At 37.3% G+C, this 21,056-nt stretch overlaps 1 protein-coding gene across 1 annotated transcript in view; it reads left to right on the plus strand.

Annotated features, from left to right (window-relative positions):
* The window catches only part of LOC149239243 (NAD-dependent malic enzyme, mitochondrial-like), a 220,000-nt gene that overhangs the window by 78,289 nt on the left and 120,655 nt on the right, over window positions 1-21,056 (plus strand). The window contains exons 3-5 of the mRNA XM_089367096.1: window positions 15,107-15,225; window positions 15,591-15,758; window positions 19,711-19,839. Of these exons, the coding sequence (XP_089223222.1) occupies window positions 15,107-15,225; window positions 15,591-15,758; window positions 19,711-19,839 (416 nt within the window). The remainder of the gene's footprint in view (window positions 1-15,106; window positions 15,226-15,590; window positions 15,759-19,710; window positions 19,840-21,056) is intronic.

Consider the following 21,056-nt stretch of genomic DNA (forward strand, 5'->3'; position numbering starts at 1 on the left):
CTCTCTCTAGAAGACTGCAACTCCTCTAGGCTGCCTCTCTTGCTCACAAAATGAGTCCTTCCACTTGGTGTGTGTCATGAGCCTCTCCTTTGGCTCTTATTTATATTTTTCTCTTGGGGTTTCTTAGGAAACTTCCTAGATCCTTTAGGGTTTTTGTCACTTACCCTTTAGAATAAAGAATTAATTGTCTTGGGTCCAAACCCACATCTTTGGGTCAAAACCCCACCTTTGGGTAACTTCCCCAACCAACTCTCTCGGAAATACCTTTTGAGCTACCCAAAATTCCAACACTCCCTCTTAGTGAGGAAGGTATTTCCTTCACACTTTGAAATGTCCAACTCCATGACTTTCCTTGCATGCCCATGACCAGCCTCGCATAAGTCATGAATTTACCTTGCATGGCCATGACTGTCCTCGCATGTGCCACGTCTTCTTTTGTACTTGGCTAAGATTTATCTTGCATGTGCATGACTGCCCTCACATGCAACATGACTTTAACTTGCACCACCATGAGTGTATTCAGATGGTTTGTGACAGTCCTTCCATGGGTTGAAAACTCCTCTCTCTTACTCGAACCTAAAGATTCAAACTTCCATTGGGTGATTGATGTTCCTTTGCATTCTCCCTCTGAAGCTTGACTCCCTTTGAGCCTACACAACCTCCATTGGCTCACTATGTTTTCCCTCTTGGAAAGTGCTGCTACTGAACTTGTGTCCTTCAAAAGTCAGTCCCGAGCTACGGTTGAATACTAGGTCTAATCCACTCTATACCACTGCAACTCAACTTTGCATGAGTCCACATCATCCTGGGACAAATACCTCATATGCACATGGCTCCTCTGCTAGATGTGCAACTCCGCAACCCAATGAAGATATTATCTTGCCATATGTTGAAAAGTGTAGCTTGGGAGGTACTCCCACAACCCTTGGGTACTAGGTTTGTGTGGAGAAAACCCATGAAAATGGATTTTTGTGGGAAAAGTACCCAGGCTATGGGCTTAAAACTTAAAGATATTGATTGTTTATTTTAATTATGCAGTGGAGGCACCTAAAGGGATCTAAGGGCTCCTAATACACTAATTGGAGAGCTATATATATGAGAGACCAAAGGGGAGGTCTCAACACATTTTAATTCATCCTTATGTGAATATTAATCCAAGAAGGAGAGCTGCAGACCTCAAGAAAGTCGAGTTGGAGTATATTTGTGCATGTAGATGTCTCTAGAAGAGGGTCGAATATACTTAAGTTTAATTTTGAGCAGACCGAGTCAAAGGGAGTAAGCTTCAATTATGATCAATTAGAGTAAGCACAACAATTATGATCAATTAGAGTAAACTTCAAGCGAATAAAATGATCAATTAGAGTAAACTTCAAAATGAGCTTCTCTCTCCCTTTTATAATTTCTCTTTGGGAGTTCTTTTTAATTTAAAATTGAGTTAACCTGTTTGCCACCCTTTTACCAAAACACAAAATACTAGAATTACCCTTTTGCCACCTTTTTATCAAAATTGATAAAAAATGTCAAAAATGGACAGAATACACTGCTAATTAAAATGATGGGGACATTACATCAACATAGTTGATGACACTCTTCTCTCACTCCAAGGCTACCCTAGAATTTATTGGATCCCCAGGATGGCATTGCAACTACTTCATGGATGTTGCCCTATTTCTTAGGATATTTGATGATGATGATATGGACCCCTCCGAAGGGGATGGTATATTGTTCTATAGGATGACATCATGCTCTAGCTCCTTGACCTCCCTTTCATGAGGCCTAAAGTGATGGTGTGGGCTTGTTTGAGGATGATGTGTCGATGAGGGAGCCTTGCTTGATGATTGGACACCATTTGATGAGGAGATGTGACCTTTGGGATGAGATGCCCCCCTTTGAGCCATCCATTGCACTTATTGTGAGAGACACAACGTTTTAGATGATGATGTGACCCTTGGAGGTATTTTATCTCACATGTGGGTTAAAATGAGGCTTATTTTTAAGTTTATTCATTGATTTGGCTGTCTTTTGGGGTCAACTTGTGGCTTATCCAATTTTTAATCATAATTATTTATTTTTAAAGGCTTTATGGCTAATTTTAGATAAAATTGACTTGGTTGCTGTCATATAAATAGAGGGAGGTCGATTTATCTTTGGATCATTGTGACACACTTGGAGATCAATGTGCATTAGGAGATCAATGTGCACTAGCTAGCCTAGTCTCTCTTGTGCACTATGGAGCACTAATGTAGTGAAATTTCTTGGGGACGATTTGTTGATTGGATGGTTCTCTCTCTTGGATGTTTATTGGTGATTCTTTGATGTTATGTGCTAATTTATTGTAAGTATCTTCTTCCATCTTGTGTTTGTTGACAAATTAGGGATTAATGAAATTGTCACCGATTTGTTGTAGGTGTTTTATGGCTCTAACATCTCCTTGAGCAAGATTTTCATCACATTTCTCTTGAGGAACCTAGTTGTAGCTTCCTCCCTTTTAATTTCCAAAGAAGATCAAAGGATACAAAGTTTTAAGGAATTGGGAATTACAAGTTTGTATTTCTCTTTCTCGAAGTTGCTTCCATCAGTCCTCTTCAATAGATTTAATTGCTCTTAGACTTTATTATCCTTTGATTGAGAATGAAGAAAACACACTAGCAGAAGACAAATGATAGAGAAAAATAATTTGACAAAATGCACACAACTCTCACACACCAACTCAAATCAAATTTCATTAACATAGGCATATATTTATACATGAGGAGAGGTCTTGGGATTTTGTCAACTCCACAAATTTCTCAATCAATAACTCCACAAATCACTCCATAATTCTCTCAATCAATCAGTCCACAATTCTCTCACACAAAATAACAACTTTACAATAACACTAACAATTAACAAATGGATCATTATTCCAACATTTCTTCCCCATAATGATCATTTGGAAATATTCCAAGATCATCTCTGAATTTGCAGAACTTTTCCTTAGATAGTGCTTTGGTGAATATATCAGCTACCTGTTCATTTGTTCTACAGTACTCGATCTCGATTACTCCTTGTTGAACCAAATCCTGAACAAAATGATATTGAATATCAATATGCTTGCTCTTCTTATGAAAAACTGGATTCTTGGTCATCTAAATAACACTTTTATTATCACACATCAACTGAGTGAGTTGCTCTTGCTCTTCATGTAGATCCTCTAGAATTCTCTTAACCAAACTGCTTCACATGCTGCTGTTGCTACTACTTTATACTCTTCTTCTACTGTGGAGAGAGAAATTGTAGGTTGCTTGTTAGTATTCCAAGCAACTGCCACTAAACCCATACTGAATGAATACCCTGAAGTTGATTTCTTGTCATCCATGCATCCAACCCAATCCCAATCTGCATAACCAATTGATCCAAATTGGATCCTTAAACATTCTCTAAGTTTTCATGACTGTTCAAATTATGTCAAGCTTCCAATTCTTATGGATATCGAGCTAATCAGGAATAACATCTGAACAATGGCAATTTGTGGTCAGCACAGAACAACAAGGACCCTTGGTCAAAGCGCGCAAATCGTTGGCCCATGGTGACCTTGCACTGGCACAAATTGACAAACGGGAGGTCAAATCCAAAAACAGAGGTAGTTTCTGATATGTGATTATCGCAGGGCGTCCCCCTCAGTAAAGGAAAAGCCCCAAGCGCACGGTCACAAGGAAAAGCATAAAATCGTACGGAAATCGCCGATTTTGTTAGAAGGCGGCTCCCGCGCTAAAACTGGCAGGATATCAGAAGGGCTTCAAGTGGTAAACGGGTTCGACCGAGACCCGCCCGATGCCATACACTGGGCGACACACGTCCAGCGAATGAGAGAGAAAACCACTCACATCGCGCGGGTAAAGGTCATGCTACTTACTCGCCCGATATGGACGGAGACCGTAGGATCTGGAGGCTCCAGATCAATGGCGGAGCACTGATCCGATGGATGACCAGATTCGACGGGGAAATAGGCTGAGTCATATAAGACTTGAGGTCCGGCATGATCGCTGAGCTGGCAGAGGAATCGGTTTCGCGGGCAATCTTGGAGCAACGAAAATAACGATCATTCAAGGAGAACTGACACTCAGTTCGCGAGGAAACAAGTGGCCACCTCTCTGTGAAGCGTTACACAGTGGCGATGACGCAGAGCAAGGGAATTCAGCGGGCAGAGGTAGGAGATACAGAGAGACGGGAAGCAAAAACGAATAGTCAGGGAGCAGATTGGCTTTAAGCCACGAACAGACAAAGAGTAAAGGCAAGTAGAGAAAGAGAAGCAAAAAGCCGAGAGGCAAGAAAGAAGTGAATTGCAGAGAACAGAGAAGCCGAGTTGACCTGCAGAGCAAAGGCAGCATTGAGTAGACAGAGACAGAGAGAGTCCGAGAGTCTGTGAACTCCAGAGAAGGCTTGAGAGGTTCAAGCAACTCTTTTGTGTATACCTGTCAAGTATTGAGTACCAAATTGGACTCATACCACTGAGACCAATTGAGGTTGAGATTCAGTAAGGGGAGTCTGTGTACTCTAGAGACTTGGGGGATCCAAGTATAATCCTACTGATCATCATCTATTAAGTGAGACTCAAATTGAGCTCCTTATTGTAAAAATTCTACATTAAGACACAATAGAAAGGCCACCACTGAAGGCTTGACCAGGAGACGTAGCCTAGGAGGATCGGGTGAACTCCTTATTAAATTTGTTGTGTTTTATGTGTTTGCTTACTGTGTTTCTCTTACTGTTTCAGTGTCTGTGTATTTCGCAATCTTATCGATCCGTTGCATAAAATAACATAGGCACACCCCAGCACATGAGTCTGTAATACCTTCATTAATTCACTGAGGTCATTTATGGGTGATTTTAGATCACCAATCAACTTGAAATCTTCTACAGACCTGTATACCAAACCATAACCAATTGTTCCACACAGATATCTTAAAATCCTCTTTGCTGCTTTCCAATGCAATTCCTTGGGTTTTGCCATAAATCTTGATACCATACTGACTGCAAAAGAAATATCTGGTCGAGTTGTAGTTAAGTAGATCAAACTTCCAACCAATTGACGATACAAAGTAACATCAACTGAATTGGAGTCATCATGTCCGTATAACTTCAACCCAACTTCCAAAGGAGTTGTCGCTGGCTTGCAACTCAACATTCTGAACTTCTTTAGAATGTCCCAAGTATACTTGGTTTGTGACATGAAAATACCATCTTCCTTTTGCCAACTTCAATACCCAAAAAATAATGCAACTCACCAAGATCTGTCATCTCAAACTCAACAATCATATGTGACTTAAACCTTTGAAATAGTTCTGTACTGCTCCCTGTGTAGATCAAATCATCAACATATAAGACAACTATCAGAATGTCTTGTCCTGGCTGAAAGATATAGAGATTGGGCTCAGATAATCTTTTAACTAAGCCATGGTCTTGAAAGTACTTATCAATTCTTTAATACCATGCTCTTGGCGCTTGCTTTAGACCATACAAGGCCTTCTTCAACTTATAAACATAATCTCCTTTTCCTGGCACTTCAAAACCTTGAGGCTCCTCAACATAAATTTCTTCATCCACATAACCATTTAGAAAAGTTGATTTAACATCCATTTGAAAAATTGGCCACTTGTATTGTGTAGCTAATGCAAGAACCATCCTGATTGTATCCAACTTTGCCACTGGGGCAAATGTCTCAGTATAATCAATTCCTTCTTTTTGTGCATATCCCTTTGCAACTAAATGGGCCATATACTTATTAGTTGTGCCATCTGATTTATACTTGGTTTTATAAACCCACTTAGTTCCAATTACATATTTTCCCTTTGGTAATTTGACCAAGTCCCATGTATTATTTTTCATCAAGGCATTCAATTCTGCTTCCATAACTTCATTCCATTCTTTCTTTATTGATGCTTTTGCATAATCCCGTGGTTCATCCATTTTCATTACCTGTCCCATAAGTGCATAATTCACTTTAGAACTTTGAGATCTATTAACCCTCCTTTCAAAATTTCTATCCAACATACTGCTTTCTGAATGACCCCTTTCAAGCCACTTAGACTTCTTCTTAACTTCATCTATCTTTAGCAGTGTGGAAAAAGTCTGCAAAAATCCCGATTTAATCCTAAAAATGCGATTTTTTAAACTAAACGATTTAATCTCCCGACTTTTTGGCAACTTTTTCAGAAAGGAAAAAATTGCGATTTAATCGTTATACTCCCGATTTAATCGGGAGTCGACCCAAAAAGTCTGCCTCCCTCCCAGGCCGCGGATAAAGAGGCCGCAAAGGCGAAAATGATATAATTTTCTCCTATTTAATCTTAAGGCAGAGAGTGGAATCTTTCAAACATAGCCCTAGAAATTTGGTGATAACGTTGTGCTATGCAATTTGTTTTGTTGTTGAATCTTAATTTCGAGTATTATAGTTGGTTGGTGTTACTGAGAAAATTAATTGCTTGTTTGTTATATTTTGTTGAATGTTGAAACATATACGGCTATTATTGGTTTGCTATTGCTTGATGTTATGTCTGCAAAACAATAGGGATCTATATGAGAGGTGCAAAAAAATATAGAGAAGAGACATTAGCCAAAGGCTAAGCTGTCAGAAGGCTGCTATAATAAATTGAGAAGACTATGAAAAAGAAGTGCATACCTACCTCAACGAGCATGATTGTGAGACATAAGAGAAAGAGGACAAGGATTATCCAGACTAGCAAGCAAGGAAGTGTAAATAGCTGATGAACATTCCCAAGAATCAACACTGTTATGATCATATTTTTTGTGGATAATGTTGAAAAACATTGGTGATAAAATGCACTTAGAATGCAGACTGCAAGGGTGTAACATCCTTTTAGTGATCGAATTCACATGTAAAGAATGACATTGTAGTAAAACACTGAAAACACCTCTAAACTATGACTTCGACTCTAGATGTTAAAAAAAATAAAAAAAAATGAATAATTTTGTGTTTTTTTAATTTTGCCGACTTTTTCAAAAAACTCTCGACTTTAACGAGTTTTTCAACTTTTGGACCCTTTCCGAATTAATCCCGACTTCGACTTTTTCCACATTGATCTTTAGTGACTTGGAATTTGTTTCATCACCAATATTCACAACATCTGTCCTTAATTCAAATGGTACCTGATCTGGCTGATAGAATCCCTGCTCATCAAACACAACATCTCTGCTTATTATCGACTTCCTTGCTTCAAGATCAAACAACCTGTAACTTCTTGTTTCGGTACTGTATCCAATAAAGATACACTTCACACTCTTATCATCCAATTTCTTCCTCTTTTTCATAGGAACATGTGCATATGAAGTACAATAGAAAAATTTCATATGTGCAACACTTTGTTTGTATCCTGACATGCTTCTTCTGGAGTCAAATTCAACACTGCCTTTGTAGGACATCGGTTAAGAGTGTATACCGCTATGTATTGCTTCAGCCCAAAACTCATTTCCAAGTGACTTAGTTTTTAGCATGCTTCTAGCCATTTCAACTATGGTCCTATTTTTCTTCTCTAAAACACCATTTTGTTGAGGAGAGTATGAATTAGTAAACTCTCGCTTTATTCCATTCTTCTTGCAATAATTCAAAAACTCATTTGACTTGTATTCTCCCCCATTATCTGTTCTTAGGGTGAGAATTTTTAGACCACTTTGCTTTTCAACTAAAGCCTTAAACTCAAGAAAATGAGAAAACACTTCAAACTTCTCTTGCAGAAAATACACCTATGTCTTCCTAGAATAATCATCAATGAAAGTGAGAAAGTAACGTGCCTTTCCAAAAGACACAGTCTCCATTGGATCACACAAATATGAATGCACCAATGCTAGACATTCTCTAGCCTTCCATGTTCTATCTGAGAAACTTTCTTGTGTTGTTTCCCAAAAATACACCCTTCACATACTTTATCATCCAACTTGATATAAGAAAGACCATTCACCATGTTTTGCTTTCTCATCAACATCAAACTCTGAAAATTCATATGTCCCATCCTATAATGCCAAAGCTTACTATTTGCTTCTTCTGTTGTATTCAAACTTTGTGAATTACTTGAATCAAAGGAGAGCTTGAAAATTCCGTCTTCAGTGATTTCACCTCTTGCTACAACTACATTTTTATTCAACTTATCCATGATTAAGCATTCTTTATTATCAAACACTAAATTGTAGTTTTGCTCCATCATCTGTCCTACAGAAAGTAAGTTCTTCAATGTTGGTGTCAAAAAAGTGTCCTCAATTAACTTCTTCTTTCCATGTAATGCTGGTATTGCAACTGTGCCTTTCCCTTTCACCTCAGAAATACTATCATCACCAAATATGTCTTTGCCAGAATAATTCTCATTAATTTTGGTAAACAACTCCTCTTGCAATGTCATATGAGTTGAACATCCTGAATCAATATACCATGCTTCACTTTCTTCACTATGTGCCATCAAACTTGAGATGAATAACTTCTCATTCCTAGTTTCTTCAACAACTGTATTAACACCCTTATGCTCCATATCTCTCATTTTTGCATAACAATCTCTTTCAAGATGGCCAATTTTTTGGCAATAATAACACTGTGGTCCTCCACTTCTTCCTCCATCTCTTCCTTGTCCTCTTCTGCGAGATCCATCTCTGCCTCTTCCTCTAAACTGATTGGGGTTCTTGCCTCTACCTCTTGAAGGTGATGCATCTCCTTGTGAACTTTGCTGATTTCTGTTTTGATTTTTATTATGATATGGACCCCTACTCCTTCCGTTTCCTCTATGCTTTGCAGAAAAGGCATGTTATACCGTGCTCAGATGGTTGATTCTCTTCAACTATTAACAAGAATCTACTTAATTCATCAATTTTCATGGTATTTAAATTTTTGGAGACCATAATACTGGTAAGTGACCATCTGAAATTTCGGAAGAACACTTCTTAATATCTTCTCAATTAACTTTCGTTCTGGAACATCTTTACCTAATGACCTCATTTGATTAACAAGATCTTGCATTTTTGTGATGTAATCATGAATGGATTCATTACTTTGCCTATGGGCATTTTCAAAATTCCACCTTAATATTTGTAGTTTAGCTACAACAACACCTTCATATGTGTTTTTTAAGATATCCCATGCTTCCTTAGATGATATTGCACCACTGTGTAATGTTCCTAAGTCGGAATGTGAGTGATATTAAGAAAATAAATAGTGCAACAGCATATAAAAAATAAAAACACACATTAGACATCCATGAAAACGTTGCCAATCAGGAACTGTTGAGCCATATTATTAAAAATCAGAGGGCTAGATACAATATGAAATGGAATGGTGCACCTGGGCTTGTCCCAATGAACAAGCAAGACCAACCCTAGGTGGGAAAATAGTTGAGCTGAAGGCTGCCCAATTGCTACACCACTCTGCACTGCGTTACCCCAGTAAATTGTTGTCTTGCTGAACTTTGACCTGCGGGACGATGCCCAAAAACTGCCCAGAAAATTATATCCTTTTAGTTTCAGACTCCTTGGATAAAACCCAGAAAAACCCAGAAGGGAATTTCGCTGGTTTTGACTTTGGATTTTCAGCCTCCTTGGAGCCTCTCCCTAGTTTCGACTGCCAAATTCGACTTGCAAGAAACAACCTGCAAATCCCTCTGCAAACACCTCTGAAATGTTGGTTTTACTTGTGCTATCCAACTCCTTGCTCCCCGGATGGCTCTTGGCCAAGATTGATTGCTCTCCCAAGTCCCCACGAATTGCTGCTACAAGCCTCTACGCAATCCCTCTACCTAGAAATTTGAATAATTGATGCATTGGTCTAGCTGGCTGCAAACTCCAGCGAAAATGTCCTCAACAAGCAGCCTCCTCAATCCCCGGAACTCCAAGCAAGCAATGAATCTCTTTGCTAGCTTCCAAATCCTCCTGCGTGTTTTTGGTTGCCCAGGAAGTACACAGTGCCCTCTCTACGCTAATGGTTGAGGTGTGTGACTGTACCGAACTCGCTGAAACTCCTGTGGAACGACCTCCCTAGGGAGGGCATGGATGGACCCCCGAAGAAGAGGTTGAATCTCCCGTGTGAGAGATTCGTGGCTAAACAACCGATAGACTCACAAAGCAGCAGAGCATACAAAGGAGTGTTTGTTTGCAAATGTTCAAGCTGGTCGAAAATGAGAGCTGATCCTCCTTTTATTACCTTGCGCCTCCTTAGCCTCATGTGGGCCCCTCCATCCACCCATTCGATTTCCCTCCAAGCTCATCGGATGGCCAAGTTCGAATTCCTCATGTGGGTGGCCTCCACATTCCACTAGCTGCAAAATTAAGTTGAATTTCCCCCATAGTTCCTAAGTCTAAGTGTGGGGTCCTCCACCTAAGTCAAAATTGTGCCAAAAATGTCTAGCTGCACCCTGTGACTAATGCCGTTGAGAAGGGACATGACACATTGATTCTAGGAAATATAGATTCTTCAAGAGCGCTTCCTATAAGTGAAAGTGTTTCGTTATCTTTCTTAATAAGTTCCTTAAGATATTTCTTTTCATCATTACTTAATGCTTTGAATTCACCAGGGGAAGGCATAATGTATCCATCAGTTACAAGTTCCCATAAATCTTTGGTGATGAATATAGGTTGCATGTGTTTGCTCCAATAAAAATAGTTTGTGCCAACAAGTTTAGGCAACACAATACTGCTGGTTGCCATGAGAAGAGTAAGAGAGAATCAAATAATTAGAGAGAGAAAGTGCACAATGAACACAATGTGTCCCACTTCAACCTGGGACAAGAACCAAATGTCCCAAAAATTGGGACTCAACCACCACCACAAAATATCCTTTTTATTAAATAGAGAGTACAAAGATGGCGCAACAAATGCACAATTACAACCAAATTCTTCTTAAAAATGAATTAATCATCAATGAAGATGATTAATACTTCTCATCCTCCATTTTCAACTTTGTTACCAATCCTTTTTTTAATTTTTACAAAATATCCTTTTTAAGGATTTGATAACCTGTACCCTCAATTTAAAAAAAATTAAATACAAACTCACTTAAAAAATATTCATTCTCTCATTTCTCCTCACTAATTCTCTCTCCTACTTTCATTTCCCACTAATTATCTCTCCAACTCATAAATATTCACTGATATAATATCTCATGGGAGAATGTAAAGTTCATAAATATTAAACTTCATAAATTCACTCCATTCTCATTCAAATGTCACGTGAACTTTCACTTAGTGGAAAAAATTTAATGGATATCCATGGATTCTTGTTAACACTATAAAAGAATGTGCACATTACACTCCACAAATGAGTTTATGGCTCCTCGGACGTCTGGTAGTTTATGTAAATGCTGCATTGGATGTCCTGGGTTCGATCAAATGCAGTCTCAACCATAAAGAAAGTCAAAGGTGGTGGCTTTACAGCACTCAACACAGCACATAAGTCTGCAGATGTCAATGAATTCTGCAGATTCAAATTTCAACACAGATTTGGTTGCTCAGCGTTGCAATGCAGCAACAGCTACACGAACAAGTTTAATGAGTGCATGCAGCTCCTCACTAATGCAGCTTCTCTTCATATGCAGGCTCTCAGATACACATGCGGATCCTCGTAATATAGTTAGTGCAGAAAAAAAAATTATACCTGTAAACGCAGCGGCTCTTCACAATTTGGTCAGTGAACAGAAATTTTTGCACATAAAAGATCCTTTTTTTTACCAGCAACAATTACATGTGGCTCCATGACTATTACATGGGACTCCACAGTGGCTGCACGCTCTCGAATGCCTTCACAACATTCCACAAATTTCAAACTATGTGTGAAGCTTTCACGAGAGCTTCACAATATTCCACAACTTTTACAAATTTTCAGATCTTTGGCTCTGATACCAAATGAAGAAAACGCATCAACAGAAAACAAATAACAGAGAAAAATAATTTGACAATAATGCACACAGCTCTCACACACCAACTCAAATCAAATTTCATTAACATAGGCATATATTTATACATGAGGAGAGGTCTCGGGATTTTGTCAACAACACAAATTTCTCAATCAATACATGAGGAGAGGTCTCGGGATTTTGTCAACAACACAAATTTCTCAATCAATAATTCCACAAACCACTCCATAATTCTCTCAATCAATCGGTCAATTCTTTCACACAAAATAACAACTTTACAATAACACTAACAATTAACAAATGGATCATTGTTCCAACGGAGAAAGACACTAGTACCATCTCTTGTCCCAATCCCATAAAATAAAAATGAAACCTTAAATCTTTGGTGTCTTTGTAGGCTAAATTAGGGTTAGGTTACAGAAAAATCTACATTTTCAGCATTATTTGCCTTGGAACTTATTGTCGTAGACTTAGATTTTTCATGCATTCCTTGGGAAAAATAAAAATATCATTTTACATGCATTTTTAGCCACTAATTAGGGCTGATGTCTAGAGTTTCTGTTGCTGTTATATGTGTTTTTAGCCATTGAAAATTGCTGCTATTTTTTCACTTATTTACTTTTTGATCAGCGCTAATCTTGGACTTGTTATTATAGATTCTGGGATTGCTTTCCTATTGCTGTTATAAAACTTTTGCATGCTGTAAATTGCTGAAACCCTAGTTTATAACAACAAAGTGTAATTTCTTGATTGCATGTTTTTGGGTACCTATTTGAGCCTATTTTGGTCTAAATAAGTCCTCTAGATTGAGCCATAGGGATCTTTGAAGTCATTCTCTTGAAATTATATTTTAAATCATCCAAAACCCTAATCATTGTATACTTGTTTTTGGGTGAATCTTGTAGTAAAATCCTTTGGGGGGTATTTAGCCTAAAACTCTTTGGGTTACTTCATCCCTTTGATCTATTTGGGAAGCCTCCCTTGTGGGGATTTTTTTGAACCACAGAAAGCAGGGGAGTAGTTGACGAGGTGACAGTGGTAACCCTCCCATCGTTGCTCTCAATTTAGATTGTTTAGTGAGGCTTTGCACTAGGGTGCTAGATTTTGCAGTAACAGTAGTTAACTGCATGCATCAGTTAACTCGAAAGCCACTTGAGCATTGGAGAGTTAAACTAAGATGCCTTGTCTAGTGGACTGGAGTGAGAGAAACTTCACATTAGTTCATCTCCACTTGAGCAAATCGTGTAACCACCTGCACATCACTCCTTCATTGAGTTAATTGAGCGCATGGATGAAAGACTCCACTTGGACTAGGTTGCATGCTTTGCTTCACTCAACCTCTCACTTAGTCAATAGAGTGCATGCTTATCCTCTCTCCACTCTAACCTCAGTTCACTAAAGTGCATGTCGAGGAGACCAAGGTGCATGGCTATTTCACATCAAATCTTCATCAATTAACGAAGAGTAACTCCACTTGGACTAAGTGCATGGAAAATCTATCTGCTGTTCAACAGCAGAAGTTTCCACTTGAGGTTAAGCGCATCAATGCACTTTCCACTATACTTTACTCATCAATGCACATTAGTTTCAACTTTCAGGAGACTCTTGCATGGCTAATTTGACCTCAAGTTAATAAAAGGAAGGGGTTGCTCTTGGTTGGGGGTTGGATTTTCTTCAACAGCTCTAGCTTCTAGACTTTGTGCAGGGATTACCATTGGGCCAATTCTGTATGTCCCTATGGTGCAACCAACCTTTTGCCTCATGCAGAATAAAGTTTGACTGTGCCTTCTTTCTGGCTCTTGAAATTTGTTGGTACATTGTTGTTTCTTTGCACAATATTCTAGAATTCCTTAGGCTTTTACTTTGATAATACTTATCACTCTGAGTGCTTTTCTTTTTCTAATTCTTTAACATCTTTAAGCTCTTGCATGTGGGAAATTTCCACCAATTTATTTCAAAATATTTTTGATCTCACCTTTGGCTGCTTGATCGCATGCCAAAGGATTCTTTGCGTGCTGTTATATCAGTTTTATTTGTAGATTTAGAAGGTGATAACAATGCATAAGCACCTAGGAACCCTCCCCAAAGGTGGGAAGCACCAACCCAAATATAAAGGAGTTTTATTGGTGACAATTTAGGAAAATTCTCCTATATTTTACTCTAACTTCTTACTACAAATCTTCTAAGTTCCTTCATGTCCTATAGTGCAGATAATTGTGCTAACACTTCTCGACATTCTTCTACTATCTTGACTAGAGATGGTTGGTCATCTTTCTTAGAGAGTTCGTTTCCTTTAGACAACAGGCCTTGAGTTACTCCTCAAGATTTACTATATTGATCACATCTTGCTTCTGAACCATTTTGGCTACTGGGAATGCCAACTGTCATGCAAATATTAAATATATTGGCACCAATGAAAACAAATTAGTAAAACATTGCCCCCTTACTCGAGCCACCCCATTATTGGGTCGGTATACTAGTTTGACTAATTGATGTAGAAGGGTTATTGCTCCCAAGTTCCTCCCGTTCCTAGCATACTTTTTTGTGGTAAAGGGTGCATCATCATTCTTTTGTCTGTGGCACTCATCTACCTCCCTTAGCCTGGCCAGTTCCTATTTTGGGATGCTATCTAGATGATGTAATCAGGCCCAATGGTAGTGACTCCACATTAATTAATGGAAATAGAGGCTCACTCTCTAGTTCAGATACTGACTAAAGACCACTTTGTCTTTAGCCTTCTGCATGTGGTTTGGTTGACTTGCTTTCTCTCTAGGGTTTACTTCATTTTCTAGGGTTCCCCTTCTTTATGGAGGGTTTACCTATTTTGGGTTAACCCCACTTAGTTGTTTCTGTTGCGTTTGCTTTTTTCCTTGTAGGAACGATTGCTTTAGACATTCTTTGTTTTTCTATTAATACTTGTTGGATCCCATTGACCTATTCTGGTCATTAGGGTATATTGATAATAAATTCATTTTATTTCATTCCTGAACGGTCCTTACCGAAATTTATGTTGTATGGTCATGAGGCAAGAGCCAATTTGTATGAATGCAGAAAGATCCTAGATTGATATGAAAATGCTTATATTGCTTCTTATTAATTTTGATAACTTGGTACATTTTAAATTTTTAAATTTTCTTCCATCATTTCTAGCTTTAAATATTTAAATGATTTGTATTTGTAGTATTTCAACATTGGGTGTTTAAACCTTTTTTGTTTGGGCAGTGGTTGATCTGAAAAGACTGGAAGAACATGCTAAAGATGGACCATCTGACACTACTGCTTTAGCTAAGTGGAGAATTCTGAATAGATTGCATGACAGGAATGAGACAATGTATTACAAGGTAGTTTGCTTTTCTGACCAAGAAATAGCAAGAGCCTGCATTTTTTTCAGTCTAAATGCATGATCTAAAATATTTCGTCCAATAATATAGTCAGTGGTCTCATGTCTAGTGCAAGAGACTTCTTGACGATCTTGTTCCATTAGAAATCTGTAGTCACATGATGTATAATTCATCTATTATGTGTCATGGTGTTATAGCTTAAATGTGGGTAATCTTGTTTACTTACAATTTGTAGAGTCCCCATTTTAAGTGTAGGGTACAAATCTTGTCAGTCCAAGAACCTGCATCTGCAAACCAGTTCATCTTTTCTTGTATCTAAATCAATGTATAATTATACTGATTTTGGATTGATGGAAGCTATGCAGGTTTTAATTGAAAATATTGCAGAGTATGCGCCAATAGTATACACACCTACTGTTGGTATGGTCTGTCAAAACTACAGTGGTTTGTTTAGACGGCCGAGAGGAATGTACTTTAGCACTGCTGATCGGGGGGAAATGATGTCAATGGTCTATAACTGGCCTGCAGAACAGGTTATATACATTTTTTTTTCTTCGAGTTGACATAAAAGCACAATCTTATGTTTGAACTCTCTTTCATAAGTGAAAGAATTGCCTGTTTTTATTTTGTACCAAAAGTATTGATCTCTTCTGTGAAAGGGAAATTCATTTTTATGCATTTCTGTTGAACATGAATTAGCCTAAATTCTGTATTCTGATTTATGATAGCACTTTAATATGTGATAAAGAGATGAAACTTTTTTGGTATGACATCCTTAAGGTTGTTTGAATAAGCTGTTGGAGAAAATTGAAATTGAAATTTTAATTAATGCCCACTACAGACCAAAATAGGTCCAGGGACTAGTGTTTACAACCAATAATAATAGCTAAACCAAAACAAAGGGGTGCGAAAGACACCCCCCTAAAATGAGATGAGATGACATGAAAAATGAGTACAAGAGCAGCAGGGCATGAAATGACATAAGCATAGGTATACAAATAGGTTATCCTAGGAAGGAAAACCCAAGTGAAGGTATACAATTAGGTTTGGTCCTGCTTGTCCTTTCAGACAAGCCCAGGTGCACCATTCCATCATCTATTATATTTGACTTGCAGAAATATAATAAAATGGCTCAAAAGTTCTCCATTTGCAGCTTTTATATGGGTGTTTGCTGAATATTTCGTTTTTGTAATTTGCTGCATGTATTATTTGCTTGTTATCACTTGTATTCCTATTAAGGATCATTACATGAAAGTTGAAACATTTCATATCATGTTAGATATTCTTTGTTATCGTTTGGTTACTTGGTAATGGTAATGGTTACAAGTACAAGTTACAACTTTTGTGATCAATGATGATAAATGTTATATATCAAATTTCGAAAGCTTGAAACTTTAAGATTGATGAATCATGAGACTCGATATGTTGTATGTTACTAACTTGTGGCCATGGTTGATGAGGATTATAACTTCTAGATGATTGATGTTATATGGTTCAAGCCATGTTTTAATGCTTTTTTATATCTAATTCATCATTCTACATGCTTTTGTTGACATATATGCATCAAAATATATGAAAATATATGTTATATAAAAATTCGCACTTGATTCGCTCCCAAACCTGGAGCTTTTGAAAATGTAGCTCCCCGGTCCCGCTTCTGATACCTACTCCGTGCTTCCACTCCCCCTCCTAGGTAACCTTGCTTTGATCTAATGCTAATGTTAATTAATGCTCTGAAGATTAGAATTAACTAATTGAAGTGAAATATTGATTCACCCCCTTCTCAGTATTTCCAAGAACAAGCCAACCCACTAGCTTAATGTGAAATTATGCCACAAAAGACCCACACTTGTGAGCCGTTAGCCTTTAAATGATGACATCATGCCTTTTTTGGGCTCTAGATGCTATGTGATGGTGTGTGTAAGGTTGAAAATGTGTCCATGTGTCATGATCGTCCATCATTTGAGGAATATCTCTCAAATTCAACCTTAAAACAACTTCAGGGGTCCCAAATCTAGCTAGGGTGTTACCACGTCATCTCCATGGATCTCCAATGGTTAACGCAATGCCTCGTCTTTCTAGCATTGGGGCTCCATTAGGTGCAAGAATCCCTCCCTAGTCATCTCATGGAAGACCATTCTCATCTATGCTTTTGAATCATGGCCTGCCCATCAGGTAGTGTCAAGGCCAACATGTGGGCATGTTGGGTCTAGTGGTGCAATCATCAAGGGTCCTTTCTGTTGGGTCAAAGAAGATCATTGTCCTAGTTCTTGGGGGTACCCTTGAACATGTATCATTTGCTGAAGTCAACATAATACCCAACTCTCTAATGTAAGTGTGAAACACTACATTTGCTAAGTCATCAACCTCTTTGAAAGGCCTGAGTACCTAGGTCGAAAATAAAATTATATAAACCCTAAAACTGCTAACCAATTGGTAATTCTTGAGTCAAATATAATCGAAATTTGGACCTCTTGGACAATAAACAATATGAAATAATCGATTTACAATTAAACATTGGGGATTATACATTTATATCGCAATTCTCTGTTCAATCCCTATGGAGAGATCAAGATGACATTATTATGGGTTCATCTTGGATGGAAACAATAGGATCCTTCATCCTAAATATGAAGAAGTTTTTAACATTTTCCTATAGGAAAAAGAAAATAACACTCCAGGACATTACACTGAAGCCAAATTTAGTAACACCAAAAGTCGTACAAGATATCTCAAAAGTAATACTTCAAGAATGTCAAAAGTTAGTGCAAAATATGAAAAAGGAAATTCACAAACTTATCGTTGATAAAAATGAAGAAATTTCTCGGCTTAAGGACCACAATGAAAAATCACTTGTACAGATCAGAAAGTCCAAGGTTAAGAAGAAGAGCAAGAAAAGGACAGTTCCGAGAAGAACATCAACGGGAGTCTATTAAAGAAAGAAGAAGAAAATTTGCGCTTAAAAGACCTTAATAAAAAAATATTAGAACAAATTAGAGATTTAAAAAATTGGGAAGCTTGAGCATCAAAATGAAGTTGAATCAAAACTAAAAAACCTTCATGTTTAAAAAATCATAATCAAAATATGCTTACTCAGATTAAGAAACTTGAAGATGATAAGAAATCATTGAAAAATAAATTAGAAGAAATTATCGTGAAAGAAGCATCATAGTCTTCAGAAATAACATACCAAGTTGAAGAAAAAGGAACCAATACTGATCCAGTGAATATCACAATGTAAGAAGATGACATCCTAGTTGAAGTAAAAACATATTTAGATGTTGCAGTTCAAACAACGGAAATTTCAAGTGAAAATTCAACGTTTAACCAAGTGACTTCAGTGCGTGAAGGAAATTAGATACTTCAATTAAATCAAGAGATTGCCACAAATAGGACAAGGGGAAATTAGATCACAAGAACTCTTTATCAACACCCAAATCATAAAGAAAGCATCTCAACCAGTTTGCATATTCATATCATTCAGACCAGAAACAAGTGACTTATATTCCAAAGAATATTGATATCTGCACAATCCAATCTTACAATAAAAAATTATTCTAGCTATCAAATAATTGCAAGGTTCCACAAGAGATTGATTTAGGATGGTTAGATCCCTTCTCAGTTTGAAAATTTTGTTTATCACTCAAGGATCCTATCATCTTGTATCATCGAAGATGACAAATTGAAGAAATCCGAAGATGCGAATAGATTACAAAACAAGGAAACAAATGACATGCCTTATCGGTAATAAGCTTTGAGGACAAAGCATCTCTGAAGAGGAAGACAATGTTTTGAATATGATATATATATCTATATATATATATATATATATATAATATGAATATAAATAATAATATTGATCATAATAATAATTAATATTCAAGAGACATGTCTAAGGGGACATGAATGTTTATGAAGTATATATATATATCCTCAATGGATGTCTTCGTATTCCAAGTGTTTTTAAGATTATTGTGAAGTACGGACTTTGTTCATTACAAACTCCAAGTTGTTTTGTCACACATTGGTGGTTGGCTAAGTCATGTCAAACAACTTCATTTCAAGTAATCAACTTATCTATCTGCTAGTCTACCTGCAAAGTTTACTGCTTTTCTAGAACATTTTGTGGCTTTTTCTAGGGAAAACGTTAAATCACAATGTTTCTACTGTATTGGTTTGCCTTTTTGTTATTGAAATTCTTCAACTGTTGGACAATGAATCCTTTTGTCAAGTTTGTTGTTTCGCTTATTCAATTGGTGCTTTTGCATTCAGTAAAGGAAGGTTTATTGCTTGGAAATTCCTGCTGTTTGTTTGCATTATTTAGTATTTCCAGAAGATTAGTGTTGTTTGTTTGGAAACTCCAATGCAACTTTTCATTCCCTACTTTGTAGCCATTTCATGTGCTTGTATTTTAATATGCAACTGATATTGGAAGGTATGATATTAATGTAGGATTGCTTCTTGTAATGTTTCCTGAATTGTTAGGTTGACATGATTGTGGTTACGGACGGAAGTAGAATATTGGGACTTGGAGATCTTGGAGTTCAGGGCATTGGTATTGCAATTGGAAAGTTAGACTTATATGTTGCAGCTGCAGGCATAAATCCTCAAAGGGTATGCATTTTCTGAATTTTTTTCCTAGTTTGATTGAATTTGAATGTACCATGTCATCTAAAGGCATTTTTCATTTTGTCGTTTTAAACATAGTTATAGTATTGGATTTGCATTTTCTATGTTGTCACTGTTGCTTTCAAGTTCTTATAACATATGGTCTATACTTCAAATCTCAAGAGCCTCTGGGAATCTCTCCTGCCATATTATTTGTTCATACCATTAGTCTAGTATTTCACAAAATGAAAATTATATTAAGGAGTGTTAGGTAGAAAATAGCTATTGCTATACTGCTGTATGCATTGTGTAGGGAAAAGAGATTTCACAAAATGATTTGCTCTCATGGATTTACCCTTCCATCACAGAAAATCTCGCACTTCTTGAGGTAAAGTCTGAATTCTCAAGCGTGAGACGCACTGCACCTCAGAGGGGGCCACCGTCACCTCACCAACCCTCTTCTTGCTTCTGGTTAGCTCTCCTCCGACTCAAAGGGGTTTCTCCCTTGCATAGGATTGCTAGGGCTTGGTAGTTCCAAGATTGGAGTTCAAAGGTTCCTATGGGTCAATCTAAACCAATTGAGGCTCAAATCGGTTCCCCAATAAACAATCAAACAATTACCGAATGGTCTTGGAGAGGAAATCCTAGCAAAACAGTCTTAAGGATTATAAAGAAATATAGGTGATGGAGGATAGAAGATCAATGCATTAGTTTGTCAATAATATATATATATATATATATATATATATATATTTTTTTTTTTTTTTTTTGTGGCACATGGGGTGAAGGAATCAAACAATTTTAGGGTTTACTTGGAGTGATAACTAGATTCAAACAAACTTAGGAAAATATACTTACTCTAGGTTTGAGATGTAGGGTCTCAAATTTTGAAGATGATTAAGGGGAAGAAAAACCTATCTCTATTCCTTAATAACTTGGAAGAAGAGCTTAGTTTAGCAAGAGGACAATGAAACAAATACCAAATATACTAACTTAGCACATGAACTTTCACCCCATAAACATAATACCATGATAAAGCAAATAAACTAACTTCACCATTCACCATCCAAGATCCACCATAAGCATCATAACACAATTCTACCCAAGAAAAGTTGCTCAACTCATCCACCCATAGCCAAATTATACGAGAGAAAAACCACAGAAATTTCAGACCTCCCAAGTGATTTCTCTCTCAAATTACCTTTGTTTAATTCGCTGGACAT

This window comes from Pinus tabuliformis, chromosome 8 (genome assembly GCF_031772625.1).
Source record: "Pinus tabuliformis cultivar Carrire ecotype Pingquan chromosome 8, CPIR1, whole genome shotgun sequence".
Lineage (NCBI taxonomy): Eukaryota > Viridiplantae > Streptophyta > Pinopsida > Pinales > Pinaceae > Pinus > Pinus tabuliformis.